Raw genomic sequence first — 23642 nt, 5'->3', positions numbered from 1 at the left:
GCTAATGCTTTGGGGCAGAGGTTTTCCCTTTAATTTTAGTGAACAAGCCCTTGAAAGCAGAGTCCAGACCTGCTTCCGATGAGCTGGATTCAGATTAATGGTGTGTATATATCAGGTTGCTGGAGCTCTCACTCACTTTGACTGGAGGCCTGGATGCCAGATGCTTTGGCATGTGCACAAGTTTTACTCTGGTTCACACACATATACAGTCTTAAATCACAAAACAGCAGCAGAGAGTGAATAAACAAGAGGAGTTTCTCAATTTCTCCGCGTCTTCGCCAACTATGTCTGTGTTGAAATGTGACTAGAGTCTGGGTAAGTGGCTCCACTTAGCAGGGTATGATAAAAAAATGTCTGCTACTTGACTTCACTTCCTTCTCCCATCATCTGCAGCTCATACTTTAGGACTGTGCTCATCAGCTGGCACAAAAAAATCCTCACACTGTGTCTGTGATATCATAAGGACACCATTCACACAGCAGAACTGCCAAAGGGGGTTTGATAAAAAGAGAATATCCCCTACCTCGCCCCCCAGGCCCTCATGCACACAGGGCTGGGATTGTGAAGCATACAGCACTTTATTGTGGAGGGGAATGTCTGCACTCCCACTCAACATGACAGCAAGCAGATACTGAGCAAGTGAACGCACCCGCACACAAATAATCCAAATAGTTTATCGGCTTAGTTACAGAAACAGACCTAAAAAACAGGGCGGTGTTGAAGGTTGGTCATATCTTTCTTAGTTTTTGTCACCACCACACTAGTAAAATCCTGTTATTCCATGTGATTTATGAGGGGTAGATTACACTCAAATTCATTTATTCAAACTTTCCTCTCATTAGGATTCAGAGGTAATAACTCACTGTCATAAAAATGTCATCTTCAAGGCTAGCAGTGTTGATATACTTCATATCACTGTAATGAATTCTGTTTTGTAAAAATAAATGACCTCTTCTTGTCATATACAGGCTTTTTTTTTTTTTACATCAAGTAACAATACATCCATTTAAAAGTCAAAGAAAATTGTCCAAATTATGTCTTATTACTTACATTGTACATCAGTCAGTGTATACCTCTGTATATGCATTAAAGATAAAGTTACAGATGTGGTCATTAGTTAATATGACAGCATCAGTATTGCTTTTTTTTCCTTCTTGCTTTCCAAGGCTAAGTTAGTAGTTTGCTGTTTCTAATTACTCTGCATGAATAAAGGTGTTTACTTAGAGTGCATTCCTGTACTGAAGCGCCCCGTGTTTGCATTTCTTAACCTTAAGTTTCATTAAAATGATGATTAATTGATACATTGTAGTATTATTCTTATAAGTCAAGAAAATGAAATGAAATATGTAGTGGTTCTATTACAAAATAACTGTAGTCATATAGAAGAATTATGCCATAATTCTTTCTTAGATGTATTGTGGCTTCTTTAACAGAGGGTGATCATATGTGTGAATAATTTTATATACTTAATGTGGATTTCTGGTTCAGCTGGTCAGTGCTGGTGGTGCAGTCTGATAGAATCATACATATTTCATTTTACGCAAATCTTAAAATGAATTGTTTTGTGCTGCTGTGTGCTTGATGTATGGACTTGTATGTAGTGTTAGTTATTACAGTGTAATGTTCAGTCTCTATACCATCCAGACCTGGTTTATAAGGAAATGGAAAAAATGCAAGCACTCTACAACAGCACATAAACCAAATAACATCTAGAACACAGGTGTCAAACGTGCGGCCCTGGGGCCAAAACCAGCCCGCCAAAGGTTCCAATCTGGCCCGCGACATGAATTTACAAAGTGCAAAATGCAAAAATTACTCTGAAGATAATAACAGTCAAGGGCATCAAACTCAAAAATAACAGCATAATAACCTAGAAATAATGACTCCAAATGTTCTTCTTGGTTTAATGTGAGAAAAATAATATGATATTATGCCTATAAATAATGGCAACATCATTTTTTTCTCTTTGATTTATTGCAAAGAACATTAAATTATGATATCCTTTACCGATAAGGTGTCAATAACCTGAACAAATATGAACAACCTGAAATGTCTAAAGAAAAATAAGTGTAATTTTAACAAAATTCTGCCTGTTTTGTGCCTTGGTAGATCTGATCTGTAATGCACATGTAGAAATGATAAGTTGAGGCATAATATTGATAAAATTGTACTTATTTTTCTTCAGAAATTTCAGTTGTTTCCAGTTATTCACATCTTTTTTGTTTTGGATAGAAATAGTTTCATCATTTGATGTTATCTTTTGCACTAAAAAATTTGCAGTTGTCATTATTTATAGGCTATTATGTTATTATTTTACTGGTCTGACCCACTGGAGATCAAATTGGGTTGAATATGGCCCCTGAAAGAAAATGGGTTTGACACCCCTGATCTAGAAGGAACCTAATGGCTCCACAATCCTCCTTTCATGTTTGTGGGTGGTATGGATGTAAGATCAGCATTTCCTAAACATGGTTAGGGTTTATTCTCTGACCCACTAGAGTGGTCCAAAAAAATTTTTTTTAAGATTCTCTGGATTAGAACCCTGCATTTGGTTCCATATCTGGCCAAATTACTTTAGTCCAAATTTTATGCAAATTAATTAATATTTAGAGGTTGCACAAGACACGTGAAGGTTGCTCTGTATACTATAACATAACTAGCCAAATGAATAGGGCATATTAGAATAATTTGTAAGTTTATTCTCAAAATCAAACTGCAACTCACATAAAAATGGTACTTAGAAAGTCCAGCCACCACTGTTGCTTTATTGAAATTACAAAAAATGTTCCTGTGTTCTTTAACAACTTGGAGCCAGAACTCTTTGTGATCTTCCTTTTTTGTTCGGCTACAGTTGAAGTCTTGAATAAGCTCCACCCCTCTTTCAGCAACATCATTGACAACTTTTCTGGAATGCACGATTTTTGCATCCTTCTGAAAGTCCTCATCATCAGCCCAGTCTTCTGGAGGAATTCTGAAGAATGTTTGTGGCAGAACCAAAGTTTCAAAGAAACACATCGTGCTGGTGGTGACAAAATCACTGATCTGCTTCCCGTCATAATCTGATGGATTAAGGACATCCCAACACTTTAGTGGAACCCAAAGAACCTTCATTTTCCATCATGTTGTGAACCATCAGCTGCTTCTGCTCTTGTGTCACACTGGAGTCCAAGAATGCCAGGCCAACCAATTCTTCACTCAAGTACCAAAGATGTCGGCCGAAAGCTGTTAAGGCTGCTTTCTTGACAAGTGAATTTTCATTCTGTGACAGTTTTTTAAGGAATGCCAAATCATTTGCAGGGGCTTTCACTGGTGATGGGGCTTCAAACCACGCTCTGATGAAGAGGCTTTGTGCAACCTCTAAAACATCTCCTTTTTCTTCTAAATGTTTTCCTAAATCATCTTTTGAATGCCAAAACCTAATGCAGGGTTCTAACTGAGGTTATCTGAAACTTGTTTTTTTTTTACCATGATTGTTGGCCCACCCTACTGACCCACTCTCCAGTCAAATCATCCTCATTCAACTCAACCCCCTGCTGGGTGTTAATGTGTTTGGTCCTTCAGGTCATGGGTTTTCTCACCTCCAGATGTCCCACTATGCAGAAGCGCTCCGGCTGCTTGAGGCCGCAGGTGGAGGAGGCGCTGAGCTTGTGCGCACGGCCGATCAGCAGGTCACCGGTGGCCGGGTAACAGCTGCCCTCGGTGCAAACATCCGGAAACTCCGGCTGCTGCTGCGCCCGGACGGGCCACCACAGGGCTGAAGGGATGAGATGCTGTCAGTGCATATGGTCTGACCACACTCTGAAGTGGATTTGTTCCTTCATTAGACAGCCACTGGCCTTGTAAAAGTAAAGCCCATGTCTCCTTTTGCCTTCAGCTGTAAAACTCAGCTCCTGAACAAACTCTCTGTTAATTCATTATAATGAAACTCACATGAATTCACTCTGCACCAATACTGGAGCTGTTTACTTATGATACCCTGGTATTCACTCTTATTCTCTTATTTACCTTTTCTGACTTGAGTAGTTAATAGTTTTCATATGGTTTTCATTACATTGGACTGCTGAAAACATGTTGGCAGCTGCAGAAATTCCACCCACTGAGCTGACAGCATCTACCGACGTTTGTGTTTGTACATGTAAGACTTTAAGAGTAAAACAGACTCACCCAAAGTTGTAATAATGTGGACGAGGATCAGCATCTCCACTGACAGGACGCCTGGTCGGAGTTGATGATGGCTCCTGCAGCGTTGTGTGTTTTTATGTGTGTGAAGAGTGAAGTCTGAGGCAGGAGGAGTTGTCTTGTAGAAAGTCCGCATCCCACCAACCAACTCCACCCCACAGTCCACAGTGCGCCTCGGATCATTCAGAGATGAGCGCGCCCTCTGCTGGCCCCACGGACTCAAAACATCACATATCAGTGTTTATTCCCATGTCCAATCATATATAGAGTGACTGACGTTTCAAACATGAAAAAAAGACAAAGATAGACATTTATAGGATAAACTACAGTTACTCCTATAATATGTTAATTAATGGAATTTTGTATAATGTTCTGGATCTACTAAAAATAAAGTGAGCTCCTTTGCTTTTCTGTGAAGCTATATTTATTTAGTTATGTGCTGTTCACACACTCCTGTCATATTCTTAAGGAAAAACATTGTTCTTCAAAAATAAGAAAGCATAATTTTTAAGATCCCCTTGGAGGTGTTTATGTTTGACGGTTAATAAATCAGTCCCTCCAGGATTTCGCAGGATTTTTAAAAAAATTTTTATTATTGTGGACTAAAATGCCTGATTTTGCGGTAGCTTTTCCAAAAAATTGCAGTGAAAGTTTCGATGATTTGAGGCTTCTTTTATTAAAGTCACAGGAACATGGGCATTTGCAAATTACCTAGAACAGTCTTTTTTGAGTTTTTAGCCTTAAAAAGCACCAGGAAGCAATGATTTTAAACAAAACAGGCATTTTTTCATTCATTCATTTATTTGATTTGAGCAGCCAAGAAGAGCGGAGCGTCAAAGAACATCAACCAATCAGAGCGCAGCGTCACAGAACGTCAGCCAATCAGAGTGCAGCGTCACAGAACGTCAGCCAATGAGAACGCAGCGTCACAGAGTGTCAGCCAATGAGAGGGCAGCGTCACAAAACGTCAGCCAATCAGAGCGCAGCGTCACAGAACGTCAGCCAATGAGAGCACAGCGTCACAGAACGTAAGCCAATCAGAGTGCAGCATCACAGAACGTCAGCCAATGAGAACGCAGCGTCACAGAGCATCAGACAATGAGAGGGCAGCGTCACAGAATGGCAGCCAATCAGAGAGGAGCGTCACAGAACGGCAGCCAATCAGAGTGCAGCGTCACAGAACGGCAGCCAATCAGAGAAGAGCGTCACAGAATGGCAGCCAATCAGAGCGCAGCGTCACAGAACGCCAGCCAATGAGAACGCAGCGTCACAGAACGCAGGCCAATCAGACCGCAGCGTCACAGAACGCCAGCCAATGAGAGTGCAGCGTCACACAACGCCAGCCAATCAGAGCGCAGCATCATAGAACGCCAGCCAATCAGAGAGGAGCGTCAGAGAATGCCAGCCAATCAGAGCACAGCGTCACAGAACCCCAGCCAATCAGAGCACACCGTCACAGAACGCCAGCCAATCAGAGAGGAGCGTCACAGAACGCCAGCCAATCAGACCGCAGCATCACAGAACGCCAGCCAATCAGAGCGCAGCGCAGCGTCACAGAACGCCAGCCAATCAGAGCACAGCGTCACAGAACCCCAGCCAATCAGAGCGCAGTGTCACAGAACACCAGCCAATCAGAGAGGAGCGTCACAGAACGCCAGCCAATGAGAGCGGAGCGTCACAGAACACCAGCCAATGACAACGCAGCGTCACAGAGCGTCAGCCAATGAGAGGGCAGCGTCACAATACATCAGCCAGTCAGAGCGCAGCGTCACAGAACGCCAGCCAATCAGAGCGCAGCATCACAGAACGCCAGCCAATGAGAGCGGAGCGTCACAGAACGCCAGCCAATCAGAGTGCAGCGTCACAGAACACCAGCCAATCAGAGAGGAGCGTCACAGAACGCCAGCCAATGAGAGCGCAGCGTCACAGAACGTCAGCCAATTAGAGCGCAGCGTCACAGAACGCCAGCCAATGAGAGCGGAGCGTCACAGAACGCCAGCCAATCAGAGCGCAGCGTCACAGAACGCCAGCCAATGAGAACGCAGCGTCACAGAGCGTCAGCCAATGAGAGGGCAGCATCACAAAACGTCAGCCAATCAGAGTGCAGCTTCACAGAACGCCAGCCAATCAGAGCGCAGCGTCACAGAACGTCAGCCAATCAGAGAGGAGCGTCACAGAACGCCAGCCAATCAGAGTGCAGCATCACAGAACGCCAGCCAATGAGAGCGCAGCGTCACAGAACGGCAGCCAATCAGAGAGGAGTGTCACAGAACGCCAGCCAATCAGAGCGCAGCGTCACAGAACGCCAGCCAATCACAGCGCAGCGTCACAGAACACCAGCCAATCAGAGCGCAGCGTCACACAACATCAGCCAATCAGAGCGCAGCGTCACACAACGTCAACCAATCAGAGCACACCGTCACAGAACGCCAGCCAATCAGAGCGCAGCGTCACAGAACGCCAGCTAATGAGAGCGCAGCATCACACAACGCCAGCCAATCCGAGCGCAGTATCCAGAACGTCAGTCAACCATACCTTATTAACTTACATTGAAGCCACATTTTTACTCTCAGATAAAAAAATATTAGATGACTAGAAGCATGACTTTATAGTAGTTTTTTCACATGCACATTTTGACTTGAGTGTCCCCAGAGGGTGCAAAAAGTGTCTGTAGTGTATAATAGACCTGTCAGAGTAACTGACACTGAATACAATATATGTCTAAAATATGTATTCTTGTAGAAATTCATGTCATAAACTGTAACACAGCCATAACGATCACCAAATTAAAGGAAAAAATGACAAAATCTATCAAATCTATCAGACCAGTTATATTAGGGAATCTTATTTCTGTGCTCCCTCGTGGACATGGAGAGAAATAATAAACTTATTCAGGTCACATTTTGAAAAGTTACCAACCTTTAAAAGAAATGATTTGTTCCCATGGTCTGGCTAATTTGTGATTAGTATAATTTCAGGTTTCACTAAAATGCTCCCAATTTTTATTAGGTTCAAGGTATCTTCATTATCCCCCAGGGGGACCAACATCAATCATCCAACAACAACAAATACTGACACAATTCCAAATTACCCTGTGTAATTTACAAGACTGATAGTATATTCGTTTCCTGTTTTAAGTGACTATTGAAACTACTTTTTTTGCCCACTTATTATTTTTTTTAAATCAAAACAAAATTTTATCTTTTGAAATATAAAAGTTTGATTGCGGAACTCTTTTGCCGAACCCCGGTGTTATGTGGGACGACTGTTGGAGGCGGACCGGAAACAGCGTGAGGTTACCGAGATCTGTTCTGAAGTGTTTCATCAGGTAAGTTTTCAACAAGCTTTTGTCTCTTATACACTGTCAGTTTTTATGTGTCGTTACACTCACATGGTGCCTCGTTGTGGGAATTTGTGTCCTATGGAAATGTATTGAGAAAAACCTACATTTTGAAGGTTTATTTCACGTTCCGATTCAAAGGCGGGAGACTACACGAGCCTCGTTACCGGTTTTCAACGGAAGCTCTGCCTCGACTTTGAGCCCATGTTGACATATGCATGTTCCGTTGATTGTCACTTTATTTATTTCTGACCGCAAAGACACACTGCTGTCAGCATGCAGTGATAAAATATACAATGAATCGCACGGAAATTTAAGACACCCCATTTAGTTTTGTTCTCTTGTGTTCTGCTCTTTGTATCTTTCAGACCTCATCCACTTTGACGTCTTCAGTTGACTTTAAAGTGTGCACACCTCTCCATTTAGAAGATGTTGAGAAGTGCCTCAGCTCAGGTGAGGGGTGGGAAACTGTTCTTCATCAGGTACAGATGCAGACAGGTGACAGGGCGTCCCACATAGTGAAGCACGATTTCATCCTAATGTATTGCACATTTTAAATGATGTTTCAGGAAAATTGGTAATAGAAAGCATTATTATAAAGCATCCCTTTGAAACATAAAAGTTACCGATATCCTGTTTAAGATGTCATCCTTTTACCATATCTATTAACTTAATCAATGTAATTTAACTTGTGTAACAAAATGTATATTTGGGAGTAAAACTGTAAAGTGTTGCACAGTAACACTAGAGCCCTTATGGATTTCAATACAAGGGAATTATTGATTTAATGTTTATTCTGTCCATATTTTTAAATGCAGTCTTCAACTTGACTATATTTTATTGAAAACAGTTGGAGAAGAACATGCTGAGGAGTCAAAATATATAGTTGTTTTTGATCAACAGTATATCATTGATATTGTATTGACACCTTTAGTGGATGATTGCAAAGTCACGTGAATAGTTTCAGGCATTTGTTATGTTCTGCTTTTTATTTTTCATAAAATAACTGACTAAAGTACTTTTTTCCTCATTTACCTACAGTTTGTAAAATGACCTGAAAATGATGTTATTAGTGCTTGAAAACCCATCTGTAAGAATGTGTGGGGCTAATGTAGATGACATTGTAACTTGTCCCACATTATCCCACATAAATATGCTCTTTGCCTTATATTTGGGTCGTTGGATCTGGTTATCACAGAAAAAAAGGGGAAAAAATCCTTAGAACAGCAAATGGATACGCTGTACATGTAGTGCAGACACAGGATGACTAATCAGACATTTCCTCATGAATGAGTTGTTGTATTTTGTTATGGATTATTTACACGTCTCAGCTGTAATCAGAGTAATCCATGACAGAACAAAATGGTGTAAACAGTCAAAGAAAGGACAGATAGAGGGAAAAAAGGCAAATAAATGGAAAATATCACAGAATCATTTTGGATTTTTGTATAAAATACAGAAGTGTGAGCTGCAGATGTGATTTGCATGTCTGTGCCATGTGTTAATGTTATGTGTGTGGTTTTCATGCTTAGTGTGTGTGTGTGGGGGCGGGGGGGGGGGGGGGGCAGTTGTTTAATGTATGCTTAGCCTTCAGTCCAAATTTGTATGAATGTGTTTGACTCTAATGAAGTCCAGTAATCAACCATTCCACACAGGAACGGTTACTTTTATACATTTCAATCTTGGTTGTATCTGGTATGGTACAGAAACAAGTTTATGCACATTTTCTTTGGACTAGAAATTTCTGTTCATAATAGGCAGATCTGTTCAAGAGTAGCTTAGTTTGGCCTTTTTATAGTTGACCTGGGTAAGTTTCTTTGTACAGAACTCATTAAAGCAAACAATATCAGGTAATTATTTGCACAGTTTAGTCTTTGTAACTCATTGAAGTAAACGTCATGATGATCATACTTCCATTCCTCCACAGATCTTTCGGCAGGTGGTCAGGTTCAGGACCACAGACTCCAGCCTCATCTTGGAGAGATGTAAGTAAAATCACTGCTGCTCTGTGAGTCATACATTGAAGTATATTAATAGATGTTAACATGTCATCGTGTATACACCCTAAGAGTTGTTTTTTTTTCTTTTTTTAAGCAATAAATCGTGTGCAGCTTTTAGGCCGAGTTGGTCAAGACCCAGTGATGAGACAAGTTGAAGGTCGTAATCCTGTCACCATCTTCTCATTAGCAACTAATGAAATGTGGCGCTCTGGAGAGGGAGAGATGAGCTCAACAGGTGGGACATCTGTGAGAACTGTGGAAAGAAGTATTTTATCCAGTTCAAGGCAGGCTTGGGGGGGGGTAATGATATTATAAGATTATTTTTCTGTGATATTTTGAAGTAGCTCTATTTAGAAAAAAAGTATTACTCTAGGATGATTTTGGTGGCTGTATCTGGTGTCAGTGCACCAAACACAAAAGCAGCCATGTGCTATTGTGTTTCTGAGCTGCTGGATAAAATTCTTCCATAGTGCTGTTGTCTGGTTGAACTAATCTTAAATTCAAACTCTTAGACACTGTGTTTCTTACCAAATACTTGTCATATTACAATGGAAATTTTCCGCTGTTGACCTTCAGCAGCAAAGATAAACAACCTTTTTTGCATCTTACATAGTTTGGCCTCCTGCCCTTCAGTATTACTGAAATGCACTTTATCATTTCTCTGCCACCATTTTTTTTTACAAAGGTGGTGAAGGTACAAGTAGTTTTAAAACAGCATTTTTTTTCATCTATCCAATTAAAGCAACTGTATTGGTGAACAGAAGATCAATCTGACATGAGCACAAAAGTAGCATAACAAATAATGTGTGTTAAACTGGAAGGAAATAAATGAATAATAAACAATATCATATAATAATGTGGTGAGCAACATGAATGAAATCAGGTTTTTAATGCAATTGTGTTCATCAGCTCTCATGAATAGTTTGCTAAGGATATTTAGGCAACTACATTTAAATACGGAGGGCGACACGGCGGTGCAGTGGTTAGCACTCGTGCCTCCCAGTCCTGGGTTCGATTCCAACACCAGTCGACGGGGGGTGGGACCTTTCTGTGTGGAGTTTGCATGTTCTCCCCGTGTCTGTGTGGGTTCTCTCCGGGTACTCCGGCTTCCTCCCACCATCCAAAGACATGCACTAATAGGTTAACTGGTTAATCTAAATTGCCCATAGGTGTGAATGTGAGAGTGATTGTCTCTATATGTCAGCCCTGCGATGAACTGGCGACTTGTCCAGGGTGTACCCTGCCTTCGCCCCTATGTAGCTGGGATAGGCTCCAAGCGACCCCCGTGACCCTAGTGAGGATAAAGCGGGTTCAGAAAATGAATGAATGAACATTTAAATACAGTTGGATGATGTTATTGTAAAGTAAGTGTATTGTAGGCCTGTAACAGTACACGTACCGAACCAAACCGTTTCGGTACACACCTGTTCAGTTCGGTGCACAGCTGTACCGAAACGGCACAGTATGATGAGAAAAAGAAAAAGGAATGAAAGACGTCATTTGACGCGGAACTTTAAATCAGCGCAAGTTTCACACGGACTTAATAAAGGAGCACACATTGACCCGAAATATGAAATAACAGTTGATATAAGGTTAAAAAAAACAACAAATATGATGTGAACCTGGAAGAAAGAGACTGAAGACCCTCCACCATCATTACAGACCAGTTTGGATCAGTTCAGGTTCAGGTGAAAGACAACAGCGAAGAAAGAGACGTTAATAAGACGGACTTTGTTTGGCCCCTCGGAACTACGGTAGTTCTACAACACTGACACGAGCTCTGTGTGTCTGTCTGTCTGTCTGTCTATCACACACGCTGTATAATAGAGGAATAAATAAAACGTAGAAAGTATGTAAAGTTTCACTTTCGTTTCACGACAGCGTTCGTTACGTTAGTTATGGACTGCACCCCCAGGTATATAACTGCGCGCCCCCCCTACCCCCCCGGTTCTGACCAAAAAAATATATATATATCCCTCGTGCACACAGGCACACACAAATACACACAGTGTCCTGAACAGTTTGTTCTCTGTCCTAAAATAAATAATTTGGTTCATTGTGTTGTCAAAGTTTCTCTTCAGTTTGTTTAAACAGAATACCAGTTTACCCTCTTGTTAATGTTGCACTTCATGTGGATTTTTTGTTGTTATTTTTATGCAGAATGTGAACTGACAGAACTGTGATTAGATTTTTCTTGTTTGTTCAAAACTGCCTTTCAGGGAAAAGTGCAATACTAATGTTTAAAATACATTTAGTAATATTAATCATTTATTTTATTTTCTATTTGAATTTTAGCAGCAGAATTATATTATTCCTGTTTTTCTATATTCTATTGTCTCCAAAAATTGGGGGGAAAATGTTAAAAAAAATCATAAATGCATTAATAGACATTTTGAGGGCTTTTCTTTCTTCCCGTACCGAACCAAAAAAAAAAACCGAACTGTGGCTTTGAAAACCAAAAACGTACCGAACCGAAAATTTTGTGTACCATTACAGGCCTAGTGTATTGTAATGTTTTATGCTCCAGTGTATTTGAGTTACAGTTTGTGTCCACTAGAGGGTGCAATAGTATGCCTCTTATTAAATGCAGTATGTTAGATTTATAAAGTGGTTCTTCTTTACTATTAGGCTACATAAAAGTTGTCAATATAAAACTGTCAAAAACAGTTTAAATAGTCTGCGGTATTAGACTAGTTGGCCCTAGTGATAGGGAATGCTTTCATTGTATTATACTTTAGAGGAAATAATAATTTAGACACCAATTTATAGACTTTCTTTATAATTTTTTTCTAAATGTGAATGTCTTGTAACAGTACTCGGAACAATGTCTGTTGTAAAGGGTCACTATGAATCTATATGTGGAATTATCTTTAAAAATATCAGAATTAGGCTAAATGTCATCTCCTTCTGTAATAAGTTATATCTTGTGACTGTTTGTTGGCTACAATTTTTTTAAGTAACTTTTAAGCTGTATTGCTAGTTTTACATTATTATTTCATAGCATTTTACGTAGTACATAAAATGACTTATAGGGTGTGAAATAAAACATGGTGAACCTTCAGATATCTGGTAAAAGATCACTGAAGTGTAAAGTTTAACCTGTTCAGTAGTTGTGGACAAAATTGGTCTTCTTGGATGCTTTGTTTGACCTGTGTGACAACTAAAAGTATATATGCTGTGGATGACTTAAAAGTATTATGTGCAGTGTTAAATGATTTGTGTTGCTCTGTGTGCTGGTATCTTCCAGGTGACGTCAGTCAGAAAACAACCTGGCACCGTGTTTCCGTGTTTAAGCCTGGTTTGAGAGACGTGGCCTACCAGTACGTCAGGAAAGGGTACGAATTCCATGACCCCTGACCAGGGAGAGGACCTGGTGTTGTTTGTGTCTGAGTTCAATTGTATAAAATGGAGCCGTAGACAGGAAGCGTGGGTAGAGAGGGGGATATCATACCACTGAGGACACAGTGTTTCTGCGGTTTACAACTTCAACCACTCAGCCACTATAATAATAGTCTGGGTAGAGTTGATCTTTTCAGCTCCAAATAGCTCTGAAGGTTAGAATCTATATTTAAGACTTTCTTTAAACAGAGCTGCATCTGTGGTCAGCTTGAATGTTTTTCAGTCACAACAGATTAAACCACTGTAATCGTTTGTGCCACAATCCATTTCTCCACTGTCCATGTGTTAGTATTTTATACATAGTGATTCTTCTTTGCAAAGATAATTCAAAGGATGTGTTGCTTCATTTTGGTAAACAGATCAAATGGGGGAAAAAATGAAACATTAGTACTACTACCCATTGACTGATGTTAAAATTTAACTTCAATGTAAAAAGTTTGAAAGCACGGTGAATGCTTCACTGTCAAAAAGCATTGTTAGAGATGTTAAAGGTTAACTCACTTAAAAATCCTCACCTAGCACAGTGAGTTACTGTTAACATTTACAACAGCACATATCACTGAATGTTTGTAATCCTCTTTATCACTACTTGAAAATCATTACAATGATTTTCAGGCTCACAGAGTTGTTGAAATTGCTGCATGAATTGACTCTGGGTCTGTGCATTGCAGGTCGAGGATTCTAGTAGAAGGGAAACTGGACTATGGAGAGTATGTGGACAAGAACCAAGTCAGACGGCAGGCCACCACCATCATTGCAGGTCTGAGAATTACACACATGCACACTTAAACATTTGTAGCCCCTTATGTCCTCACTTTGCTTTTGTCTCCCCAGATAACATTGTCTTCCTGAGTGACAACATGCGAGACAGGACCTGAAAATGTCCTCTTCTCATCCGTCCAAGACTACTTCTTTTTGTACAGTTTTCTTGTGTTGATACAAAAATAAGACTGTGGACCTGAACGCCACCAAAAGGAATTTTGTATAAGGATCCTATACAAAGGGACATGTTTGACTGTGACGCCTCCTACTGGTGGGAAATATCACTTGTGGCCTCTGAATTTACAGAAAACACCCCTTGTTGGAAGTGTAAATATGCTGGTTTGAATTGTGCTGTGTTCATACAATATATACACTCACATACTGATGTTTAGTGTCTGAGAATAATGTTAGAAGCAAGACTTGTTTCAGTTGCTTCACATAAATCATCAGGAAAGTTCTGATTCTGTTAATGAATGTCCCAAGATAACTGTCATGTACAAATGTATCTTTCTTTGATCCAAGATTCGGGAAAACCCTCCTCATACGGTAGCTCAAGAATTTAGAAATATTCTCTTGACTACAAGGGAGATGCCAAACGTTTAACACTTCAAATACTGCCCGTGAGTAGCTGGTTGCATGTATAACTGCGGACATGTTGCCTCTGGAGAGGACAAATCACACTCAAGATAAGATGTCCTCAGAAATGTAAAGGTTTAAGGCAGTATTATGTCCTTCAACCTGGTCCAATTTGATACCAGCTGTCTATCCTGCTCATGCAAAATTTTCACAAGTGAAGGTTTCACAACTTCGCAGATGGCTGAAACAGTTGGGTGCAAAGTTGTCCAGTACGCAAATGCAGACGAAGTGTACAGTCCATCTTTAACTCGTTTTTTTAGATAGTGTGCCTCCAGTATATACAAATCTAATAGTTCATACCAGTTTAGTTTGTTTGATGTTTCATTTGTTTTAGTTTTCTGCTCTGTCATGCTCTTTTCAGTTATCTTTCTTTTCCTTCCTCAATAGTGACTGGTTACTTATCTCCATTCATCACACTGCAGTTGTTTCTTCTCTGTTTTTGGTTACTGTAATAGTTTTTTTTTTCCCTAGAATGTTTTGTTTATAAATGTGTGCGCACCTTCTGTACTCAGTATATTATATCTTTCTGTTCTTCATAAATGCATGTATATTTGTATTTATCTTTCTTTGTAGATGAGTAAAACACCAAAAACTAAATCTAAGGGGAAGTAATGTCATACAGGCCAAAATTGCTACTAGTCCATTACTTCTCAGTTTGTTTTTGTCAGTCGGGTTCTGTGGGCGGCCTTTTGTCGAAGGGATTCTTGGCCTAAAGTGATTGGTCACCAGAAGTATTAAAGCCTTTTCTGATTGGCTACATGGATTGTCAGTTAAAGCTCCATAGCCTGACAGAGTGGACTTTAAACAGAGGAATGATCTGATTGGCCAATAAGATAGATGTGGGCAGGCTTTAACAGAAACCTGTTGAATCAGTTGAGAGCAGTGAAGTTACGGAAATATTGATAGTGAAACCGGAAACTTGGAGAGGACTTTAAAATAACATCCCTAGCATATTTTTTTTTTTTTTTTTTTTTTTTTTTTTACTATTTTAGCTCGTTTATGGATACAATAAAACAATTATGCCTTCCCAACAACAGCCTGTGACTTATAAACGATACAAAACATCAAACAAATAAACTTCAATTGCTAATGCTAAATGTGTAAAGTAACTCAATCAGTAAGATTCAGTGGACAATTTAGTCCTTTTTTGTAAGTTCAGAGGTAAACGTCTCAACTGTACAGCATATTAGTATAATAATATTGCATTTTATTCAGAGGCACTTTTCAACACTTGGTGGCACAGTTAAAAAGAACAACAAAAAAAAAAGATGCTCTTAATTGCAGAATGTGTTAAAACAAATTAATAAAATATGAGGTTAGAAAGCAAGATATTATAATGTGTTCACAGCTGAGGGAAAAAACACAGAATAGAAAATATGTTAGAAATCTTACATACAAATTTGTCGCTAATTAAACAACAGGCATTTTTTAGAAAGTCCAAACGTGAGTGTGTTTGTCATTTTTTAGTAAGGTATGAAAATATTACAATAAAAACAGATATTGGTTGAAAAATTAACATTAAAAATATTTACCTAACTGAGGCCTTTCCTGGTTTTGTTTGAATACTTTGAAGTTATAGTTTTGATCTTATTTTGAAATCCAAGACCGGAAACTGTACTTTAAGCAGTTAATGCAAGTACAATGATAAACAGCTGGAGTCGTTAAATCATCATCCTTGACATTTTAAATCCTAATCTGAACTCTGATATATAATGGTAAAGGTTCAGTGTATTATCAGTCGTCGATAACAGAGTGAATCATTTCATAGCATGTATGTTGTTTGTTTTATTCCTATTTCTTTCCTCTGGCTCCGCCCATAAATTCCAGTCTGTCTGGAGTGAGAGGAGGAGGAGGAGGAAAGAAAAGCGAAGAGGGGCTACAGAAATCTGCTTGTGGACCCTGGACCAAAGAGATGAGAAACAACAACAAAACTGGAGCTGGATCCGTCTGCTGTTCCACACCTGTGTTTTCCCTCTGGGTCTGACCGGTTCCAGTGTTGTGTTTACGTACATCCGCCATCTGAGTTGTCCAAAACTTTTCCCGGAGTTGGTGCTCTTTAACTTCACTTTCTGGCCTGAGAGGAGTTTTCCATTTGTAACACAAGCCCCGCTGTGTCTCTGCTGCTTCTGGAGGAAAAAACCCAAACCATCCACAGGGCCTGACAGAGTCTGTGGAGGACATCATGGAGATCCTGGACAGTAGTGAAGCCTTCCTACACTGGGACAGGAACCTGAGTGAGCTATCTGAGGCCGGGGAGGTGGACTGTGCACTCTACACCAATGTAAGTGATCCACCAGACCCTGGGGATGAGGAGGGATGGAGGGTTACAAGGAGGGGGTCGACGGGGGCCTGGGGCTGACACTTAGGATATTAGTTAGAAATAATCACCTTTATCTCAGCGTGAGGAGTTATTTTAAGACAGGGGGAGGGTAATCTGTTTAGTGTCTGTGTGTGCCTTGCTCTCCATTCACAAGTACAGACTTGGGGTCCAGGATGCACCAGGTATCAGCAGGGCTTTGTTAAAGTATTCTTTTTCTAAAACACATTGAAGTAAAACTCCTTTAGGGTGTCTTCCCCAAACATAGCCTTTTTTAAGGGTAAAATGCCCCAAAATACTTTAATATGTGGATTCATTTCCCTCATTCCAGTGGTAGAATGTAGCATTATATTTACTCACTAATATATTGTTTCATCTCATACTTTATACTTACACTGTAACCCATTACATTTCCAAAGATGTTTTACTCACTCCATTATGGTTATTTGACACTTATGCTTATGTGACATGATGAAAAACTATACCACTGATCTGAAATAGAAAAATGTAAAATAAGCTCCCCATTGACAAACTGCAACAGTAAAATGCTCTCACATGTATTTGTATAATATCCTACAATAGTATAAGACAATTGTACTGAAAGCCATTCTGCACAATAAGGAGGCATTACTTCTACTTTTGATACCTTAAATTGCAATTTGTTGAAAATGTCTCTGTACTTTTAGTAGCATTCAGGCTTTTTCTTTCTACATTTACTGAAGTAAAAAGTCAGGGTACATTTCTCCTTCTGCCTCCTTCAATTAGCAGAAGAATTATCTTTCTTGCTTCACTGATCTGTTCATCTCAGATGCTTTGTGCAGCATTTTAACAATGGAAAAATCAGCACAAAATGTGAATGTTACAGTAGTTCTCAATGAATTCTTCTTCTTCTTAGATCCCAGGGAGACACAATATATGTGTTCTGGTATTTGAGTGTTTAGAAGCCCCTGGTAAAGCGTCAGAGGCAGAAAACTATATACATTTATTTAAGTTAATTGAAATTTTAATAGGATGTGAGCACTGAGAAGAAGATAAGTATCATATAATCTCAGTTTAGTCATGGACAACAACTAGGCCTACTTGTAATCACTACTGCATTTTTTAAAATTAATTCTGGCATTCTGAGGCATCAAATAGTGATTAACCTCAGTGTTTCCATTTGTTTTCCATACTGTTTGACAAATTCAGGTATTTTTGCCCTTTACACAAAACAGAAGTTAAAAGCATGCATTGCTAATAAGTTTGGAATCAGTGCATCCAAGCATACTTTATACAGTCTTCACATAGTATTTCTTTATGAACAGGAGCTACATATGTCAGATTTTGGTTGCATCAGTGGCTGCTATCAGACATTACATTCCTCTTTTTCTTTCTTGAAGTATACTGTATGTTAAGTGATAGCTTCTTGTGAAAGTTGCTCTAAATCCTTCCCTTAAATTCACACTGCATCTCTGTTTGGATGAATCCTACATTTCAAAAAGGCCTTTACGTTCTCTTATGTAACTTGAAGTGTGCGTTTTAGCCATATGGTTTTGTGGGTAAGACCATAGGCCAAGAGCATAGTGTGTGCACATGAGTGTGTGTCCAGAGGATGGGAGGAGGAGGAGTGATATGGTTTACAAGGAAAAAATCCAGCTGGCTTGCAGGATGGGAATCAGACACCACAGAGGCCGACTGAGCCTGAGACAACACACACACACACACACACACACACACACACACACACACACACACACACACACACACTGTGACATTTGCCTCTTCCACTAACAGGTAAAGACTTGTGCTGTTAAAGCTTCAGAGGGTTCACACTGTGAATGCGAGATCTTTAAATAAGTCCTGAGGCTACAATTCCTGTCAGATACCACAGAGCTGTTCTGATGTCTGCTACACAAAGTTTGGTCACCTGTTGTGAGGGCAAAATCAGACAGACTAAATGATAAAACTTAAGGAGTGTCAATATAGGTGCAAGCCACTTAAAAACAGCAAGAATCAGTGAAGTAAAGCCTGCACCGAACAGTGTTGTCAGTGTCGACAGTGGTGCTTAGTGTGCTTCATGGTTGTCAGTTAATCCAAGTTCAGACTTTTTACTTCATCATCTTCTTAGTCATTGTTTTCCAGATTAAAATCTAAAAGAGGGAACCAAGCCTGTATTATTTGTCTGCTCTTACAGAGCCACACAGATGTTAACCTTGTTGCTATAGTCAGCTCTGTCTGTTGAATATTACATTGAAATTTAATTATTGATCATTAGCAGTTCTAATGGAAACATGGTGCAATGTTCTCATTTACCATCCTACAGTTAGATTAATTTAAAATATTTAACAATTTACACAAACTGTCACTATGCATTTCCAAATGGTTTTGTATTTAAAGAAGAGTTGAACTAACTTGTGTCCATTCTGGAATCACAAGATAATCTGCTAGAAAGAGAAAAGGCAACTGAGGCTTTTAAAATGATCAGACAGGCACTAAAGGTATAATATGTACCATTTATGGTTCATATAATTTAATTGGGTTACCTGTCAGTGACATTGTATTCACTCCACTAATGTTAACATTTAATGTTATTTTGAAATGAAATGACACAACAAAAAATATATATATCACTGAACATCATAGGAATAAAACTTAATGTTACTGTGGTTTACACCTGAGTCACGTCAGACACAGAGAAACAGATTTTCATGAGTATTAGAGGATAAAACAACAATTCCCATGACCCCACAATATGCTACAATTGAACAAACCACATCTTTTTTTCATTGTGAGACTCCTAGTAGCAGAAATTGCATAGAATGTGCATCAAGCACATTTGCATATAGAATATGTGGCCTCCTGTCTCTTTACACACAACCATTACAAATATAACTCTCTGTTATTAATAGGTTTTAGACCTGGAAGTAATAACTATCAACGGGGATGTGTTAATTATTAAATGCTCCAAAAGGACACTTATTAACTAAAAATGATATAGCCAAGTGTCTAAAATCAGGGGGAAAATGCCAAATGGACTAATGGTGATACCGGACAGTTATGTTCAATTCTGTTTCCTCGTAGTTGCCATATCACACTTGGATTGCTCTAAAAAAACATGTGCAAAAAGGGGTAAAATATAGAGAAGCTGCACTCCTCCAACACACAAAGCCCAGGTTGTGTTCAGAAAATGATGCTCTTGTTAGCGCAGTGAATATTCTATATATAGTAAAGCATGAGTAGTATGTGTGTGAGGGTGGGGTGGGGGGGTGCGTGAATGTGAGAGCCAACAAGACTGTAGTGTTTGGGTCTCAGACTGAAGTCTTTGTGCCCCCCCCCCCCCCCCCCCAAATGCCTGAGCCCCCTGTGGGTCGGGGCTCACTTTCTCTCCTGTGGTTTGTTGACATGGGATTCCTCACAACAATGCAAATGTTAGACTGTAGCATGTGGGGAATCCTCAACCCAGGATCCGGATCAGGTCCCTCCTCTGTCTGTTGCTGTTGTGTAATAGTTTTTATCATAATCAAGTTCCTCAGGTTTTAATAAACGTCACTGAAGGTGGAGCCCTTTATTTTCATCCTACTCACCTGCCACTAAAAACCTTCCTGACATCACAAGAGTATTAACACACGTTATGGCTTTGTCTGTTTGACATGAGGGAAAGCCTGTTCTAATCAAGGTGAAATAATCAATTAATCATATTTTACTGTCACAGTTTAAAACAATTACAATATAGCTGACCAAAAGCTTAAGAGTGCAACAAATGAAGAAAAATAGCTAAATGAATGAGTGCTGCATAAAAGGCAAAAGGGATGACATTTACAAAACAAAGGAGTTCACCTGTAAATGAACAGCTAATAGTTTTATCGAATCAGATCATTTGGATATTGATTAGTGAATGATTTTTTAATAGTTATTTAAAGCCTCAGTAGGAATAATGTGTGCATGCAAGTTTATGTGCTGTTTGTGTTGGAGTCTGTTTTATGAGGAAACTGGTGAACAAATTACACACTGTCGCCACTGTAGACGAGCAGAAGAGAGACGAAGCAGAACTCAGGAGCAAACAGGTTTTTCACTGGAAACCCAACAGAGACTCAGTACTCTGAGAGCAGTACATCCGGGTTGGATGTAGGAAACTTAGAAAGTTATTAGCTTAGTAATGGAGTTAACTAATGTCAACAAAAGGCTGACTGTCAACACAACAAAGACCCAACACAAACTTAATGCAAGCACACATGCAGACACAAATCTCTAATCTTACATTTTGGACTTTTAATCTGTTTGCATAAAGGGCTTAATTATTTTTGTACAGTTATTTAATAAGTGCACATGTGAACATGCCAGTTTAGGGTTTTCAGGGTAGTTTTGAGTGGAAGTTGTGGCCTCTCTGTTGTTTCCAGCCTTGGACTCAACACCTTTACAAGGTTCATGCAATAAATCAAAAGCATAATAAAATAATTATCCACAATATTATACAAAATGATGATGACTGCTGTCACAAACACTACAATACATGAACCATAACACATGGACACCTGTTAAAGAATCCAGATAAACAATATAGTTATAATTTGGTCATGAAACCACTGTACTACCAGTGTAACACTAGATGACATATCAGTCAAACTGTTGTGGAGACGAGAGAGGCCTTTCATTTGCACATGATATACTAGTTTTGACGTGTTGTTGCTCAGCACATGTTGAACTGGCTGCTCTGGTGTGCATGTGCATGTGTGCATTTATGTGTTTGCTTGCATAACACATAGCATACCTGCAGATAAAGAGCCACCTCTGTCCATGGAGCTGACACAAGCTGTAATCCTATACTCTTATTAAATATACCTTCAACAGCTCCACACACACTCAGGCTGGAGTTATTTCATTCAGCGTGGACAAACACAGCAGAGTGGAGGGTGAACAGCTTGCTCCATGTGCTCACAGTGCAGTGCCTGTTCTCCGTTGGTGCAGGGCATCCTGCTCCCTGGTGGCCTCACTCTGTCTGCATCTGAATGGACCGTGTGTCTGCTGTAATGTGAGCGTCAGTGTGTAGGACGACAACATCAGGACACATTTACACAACGGTGTTTTAAAAAACTGAATAAATGACCACATTATCTCACAAACTATCACAATTTGCTACCAGTCAAAGGTGAAGTATCTCTTAAGAACAGTTTTGCTTATTAGCATCTATCCTCCCTATCTGTACTCAGTGTAATCATCCCTTTGCATGATAATGAAGCAAACTGTGTTATTACTGCAGGTGTGGTGCCGGATGTTCAGGTTGTTCTTTCAGGGCAAACAGACAGTAGTGAAATGAAGTCTCTGCGTAAGAAGCGGCTAAAGTACACACTACTTTTAGTAGAAGTGTAACTGGTAGAAGTAGAAGGACTGGCTGAACTTTTTAACTGCAATAAAAGTGGAAAAAATATAGGCGCTGAAATATGCTCAAAGTATGAAAGAGGTTTACCTGCTGTTTCTATGAAAACCTATTATATACCTTGTACTATTATACAGTACAATGTCAACTATTAAACCATATCCTGCAAATGATGAACCTTAACTAACCAGTTTTCAGTGTGAGCAAGAGAACATGATGTATTATTTTGTTGCTTCTCTTCCACAGGTTTCATCTGTGTGTGTGTTCCTCTGTATCATTATTCCATCCATTTAGGCAGAAAACAGTCTTAACATTGTAAAGACATAGTAATGCGTTTTAAAATTTGTAATCCAAACACATTGCACTACACAAAGATGCTAATTTTGAAAATGTAAGAAAAGATACAAATATTTTGCTAGGAGCTAAATGCAGACCACCTCAGTACAGTAATGAAAAGTTTATTTCCCACTTCTGCTCTGCGAGAATAAAACCAAAAGTTTTGTCACAAATCTTGACATGAAAAATTGCTGTTCTGACTTTTTAATGTGAATCTGTTAATTAGCTCCTTCTGGACTAAAACACTTCCAACCAAGTCTTCTAATGTTTCATTATGATTGGTCTCTCTGCGTCCAATTGCCTTTTTCAGCCTACATTAGAACCAAGTCCTTACAGGAATGCTGAATATTTGGCAAATTTGTCAATATCTGTCCTGTTCTTCATTATTCATGTGAGTGTTGAAGCCACGTTACTGTTTTCTGCGTCCTTGGCGTGAAGAAGCACACGCACATGGAAAGCACGTTTTTGTCTTTGCCTTTTAAATCTGATGCAACTTCTATCCTGAGTCTGAAAATGGCCTCAGACTTCAGTTTGCTGCAGGCAGCCATTTCAGAGCAAAGTGAAGGTAGTAATCAGAGTGTGAGGGGTCATTATGGAAAATCCGCAGGAGCCTTGGTTCTGTGAGGCAAAGCTAATTCTACCCCTCTGTCTGTATTTCTGTCTCTACCTCAGCCCCCACTTCTTTAGCTTTAGGCTCCATAAAAGGTTGTGTGTGTGTGTGTGTGTGTGTGTGTGTGTGTGTGTGTGTGTGTGTGTGTGTGTGTGTGTGTGTGTGTGTGTGTGTGTGTGTGTGTGTGTGGTTAGCAGGGTGTGGGTTTAATATCCCTCTGAGTAATTTAGACACCCAGCCCTAAACAAGCCTGAAGCTATAGCATGAGTAAAATACTAACAAATTTACTCTTTCTATCTTTCATGTCATTTTGTTTGTTTTCTTCATCTCTTTTTACATTTCTTTTACACATTTCTATTTCACTGTGTACCACTTTATATATGGTGTTGTGTTTAGGAAGTATTAAAGACAATACATCTACAGAAGTGTGATTTGTGCAGAGTTTCGCAGCTGGTAAAAACAGTGCAGTGAAAGGACTGTGAACCTGTCTCAACATCACTGTTTATTTTATGGTTTTGGCCTCATACCCAGGATTTTTACTCTGTACCCTCAGCACCTCTCCATCCACTGTCTAGTTAACCTTTCACCCCGCTTTCCTCCTGTTGCTCCTTCAGAATCTTTTATCTGGGGAGGACGAGTCAGCTCCTGTCCAAACTGTTTGTTCCTCCTCATTTTTCACCTCCTAAACATGCAGCTTTATCTACTGAGAT

General features: G+C 39.6%; 3 protein-coding genes across 5 annotated transcripts in view; 2 read left to right on the top strand and 1 right to left on the bottom strand.

Annotated features, from left to right (window-relative positions):
* The window catches only part of lamb1b (laminin, beta 1b), a 33712-nt gene extending 29453 nt beyond the window's left edge, over positions 1 to 4259 (bottom strand). The window contains exons 1-2 of the mRNA XM_030149405.1: positions 4165 to 4259; positions 3579 to 3754 (exon numbers count right to left, since the gene is read on the bottom strand). Coding sequence (XP_030005265.1) covers positions 3579 to 3754; positions 4165 to 4198 — 210 coding nt within the window. The 5' untranslated portion in view covers positions 4199 to 4259. The remainder of the gene's footprint in view (positions 1 to 3578; positions 3755 to 4164) is intronic.
* A 3188-nt stretch (positions 4260 to 7447) lies between these two features.
* ssbp1 (single-stranded DNA binding protein 1) lies at positions 7448 to 14860 on the top strand. Of its 2 annotated transcripts, XR_003936827.1 has the most exons (8): positions 7448 to 7507; positions 7888 to 7972; positions 9447 to 9504; positions 9614 to 9754; positions 12767 to 12854; positions 13590 to 13678; positions 13753 to 13848; positions 13882 to 14860. XR_003936827.1 is itself a non-coding variant. In XM_030149408.1 (7 exons), exons 2-7 carry the CDS (start codon positions 7949 to 7951, stop codon positions 13794 to 13796), a joined length of 444 nt encoding a protein of 147 aa, XP_030005268.1. In that variant the 5' UTR covers positions 7448 to 7507; positions 7888 to 7948; the 3' UTR covers positions 13797 to 14860. The 2 variants fall into 2 exon arrangements, 1 of the variants encoding a protein (XP_030005268.1); XM_030149408.1 differs by having other exon boundaries at positions 13753 to 14860.
* A 1156-nt stretch (positions 14861 to 16016) lies between these two features.
* Positions 16017 to 23642, top strand: part of creb3l2 (cAMP responsive element binding protein 3-like 2) — a 28828-nt gene continuing 21202 nt past the window's right edge. For both annotated transcript variants that reach the window (XR_003936955.1, XM_030150624.1), the window contains exon 1: positions 16017 to 16597. Coding sequence is in view for 1 of the 2 variants with exons in the window: in XM_030150624.1 (XP_030006484.1) it covers positions 16499 to 16597 (99 nt within the window). In the remaining variant the exon portion in view is untranslated. The remainder of the gene's footprint in view (positions 16598 to 23642) is intronic.

The sequence above is a fragment of the Sphaeramia orbicularis genome, chromosome 12, assembly GCF_902148855.1.
Source record: "Sphaeramia orbicularis chromosome 12, fSphaOr1.1, whole genome shotgun sequence".
Taxonomy (NCBI): Eukaryota; Metazoa; Chordata; class Actinopteri; order Kurtiformes; family Apogonidae; genus Sphaeramia; species Sphaeramia orbicularis.
Note: the sequence above shows the minus strand (reverse complement) of the source record. Positions and strands in the feature narration are given on the sequence as shown.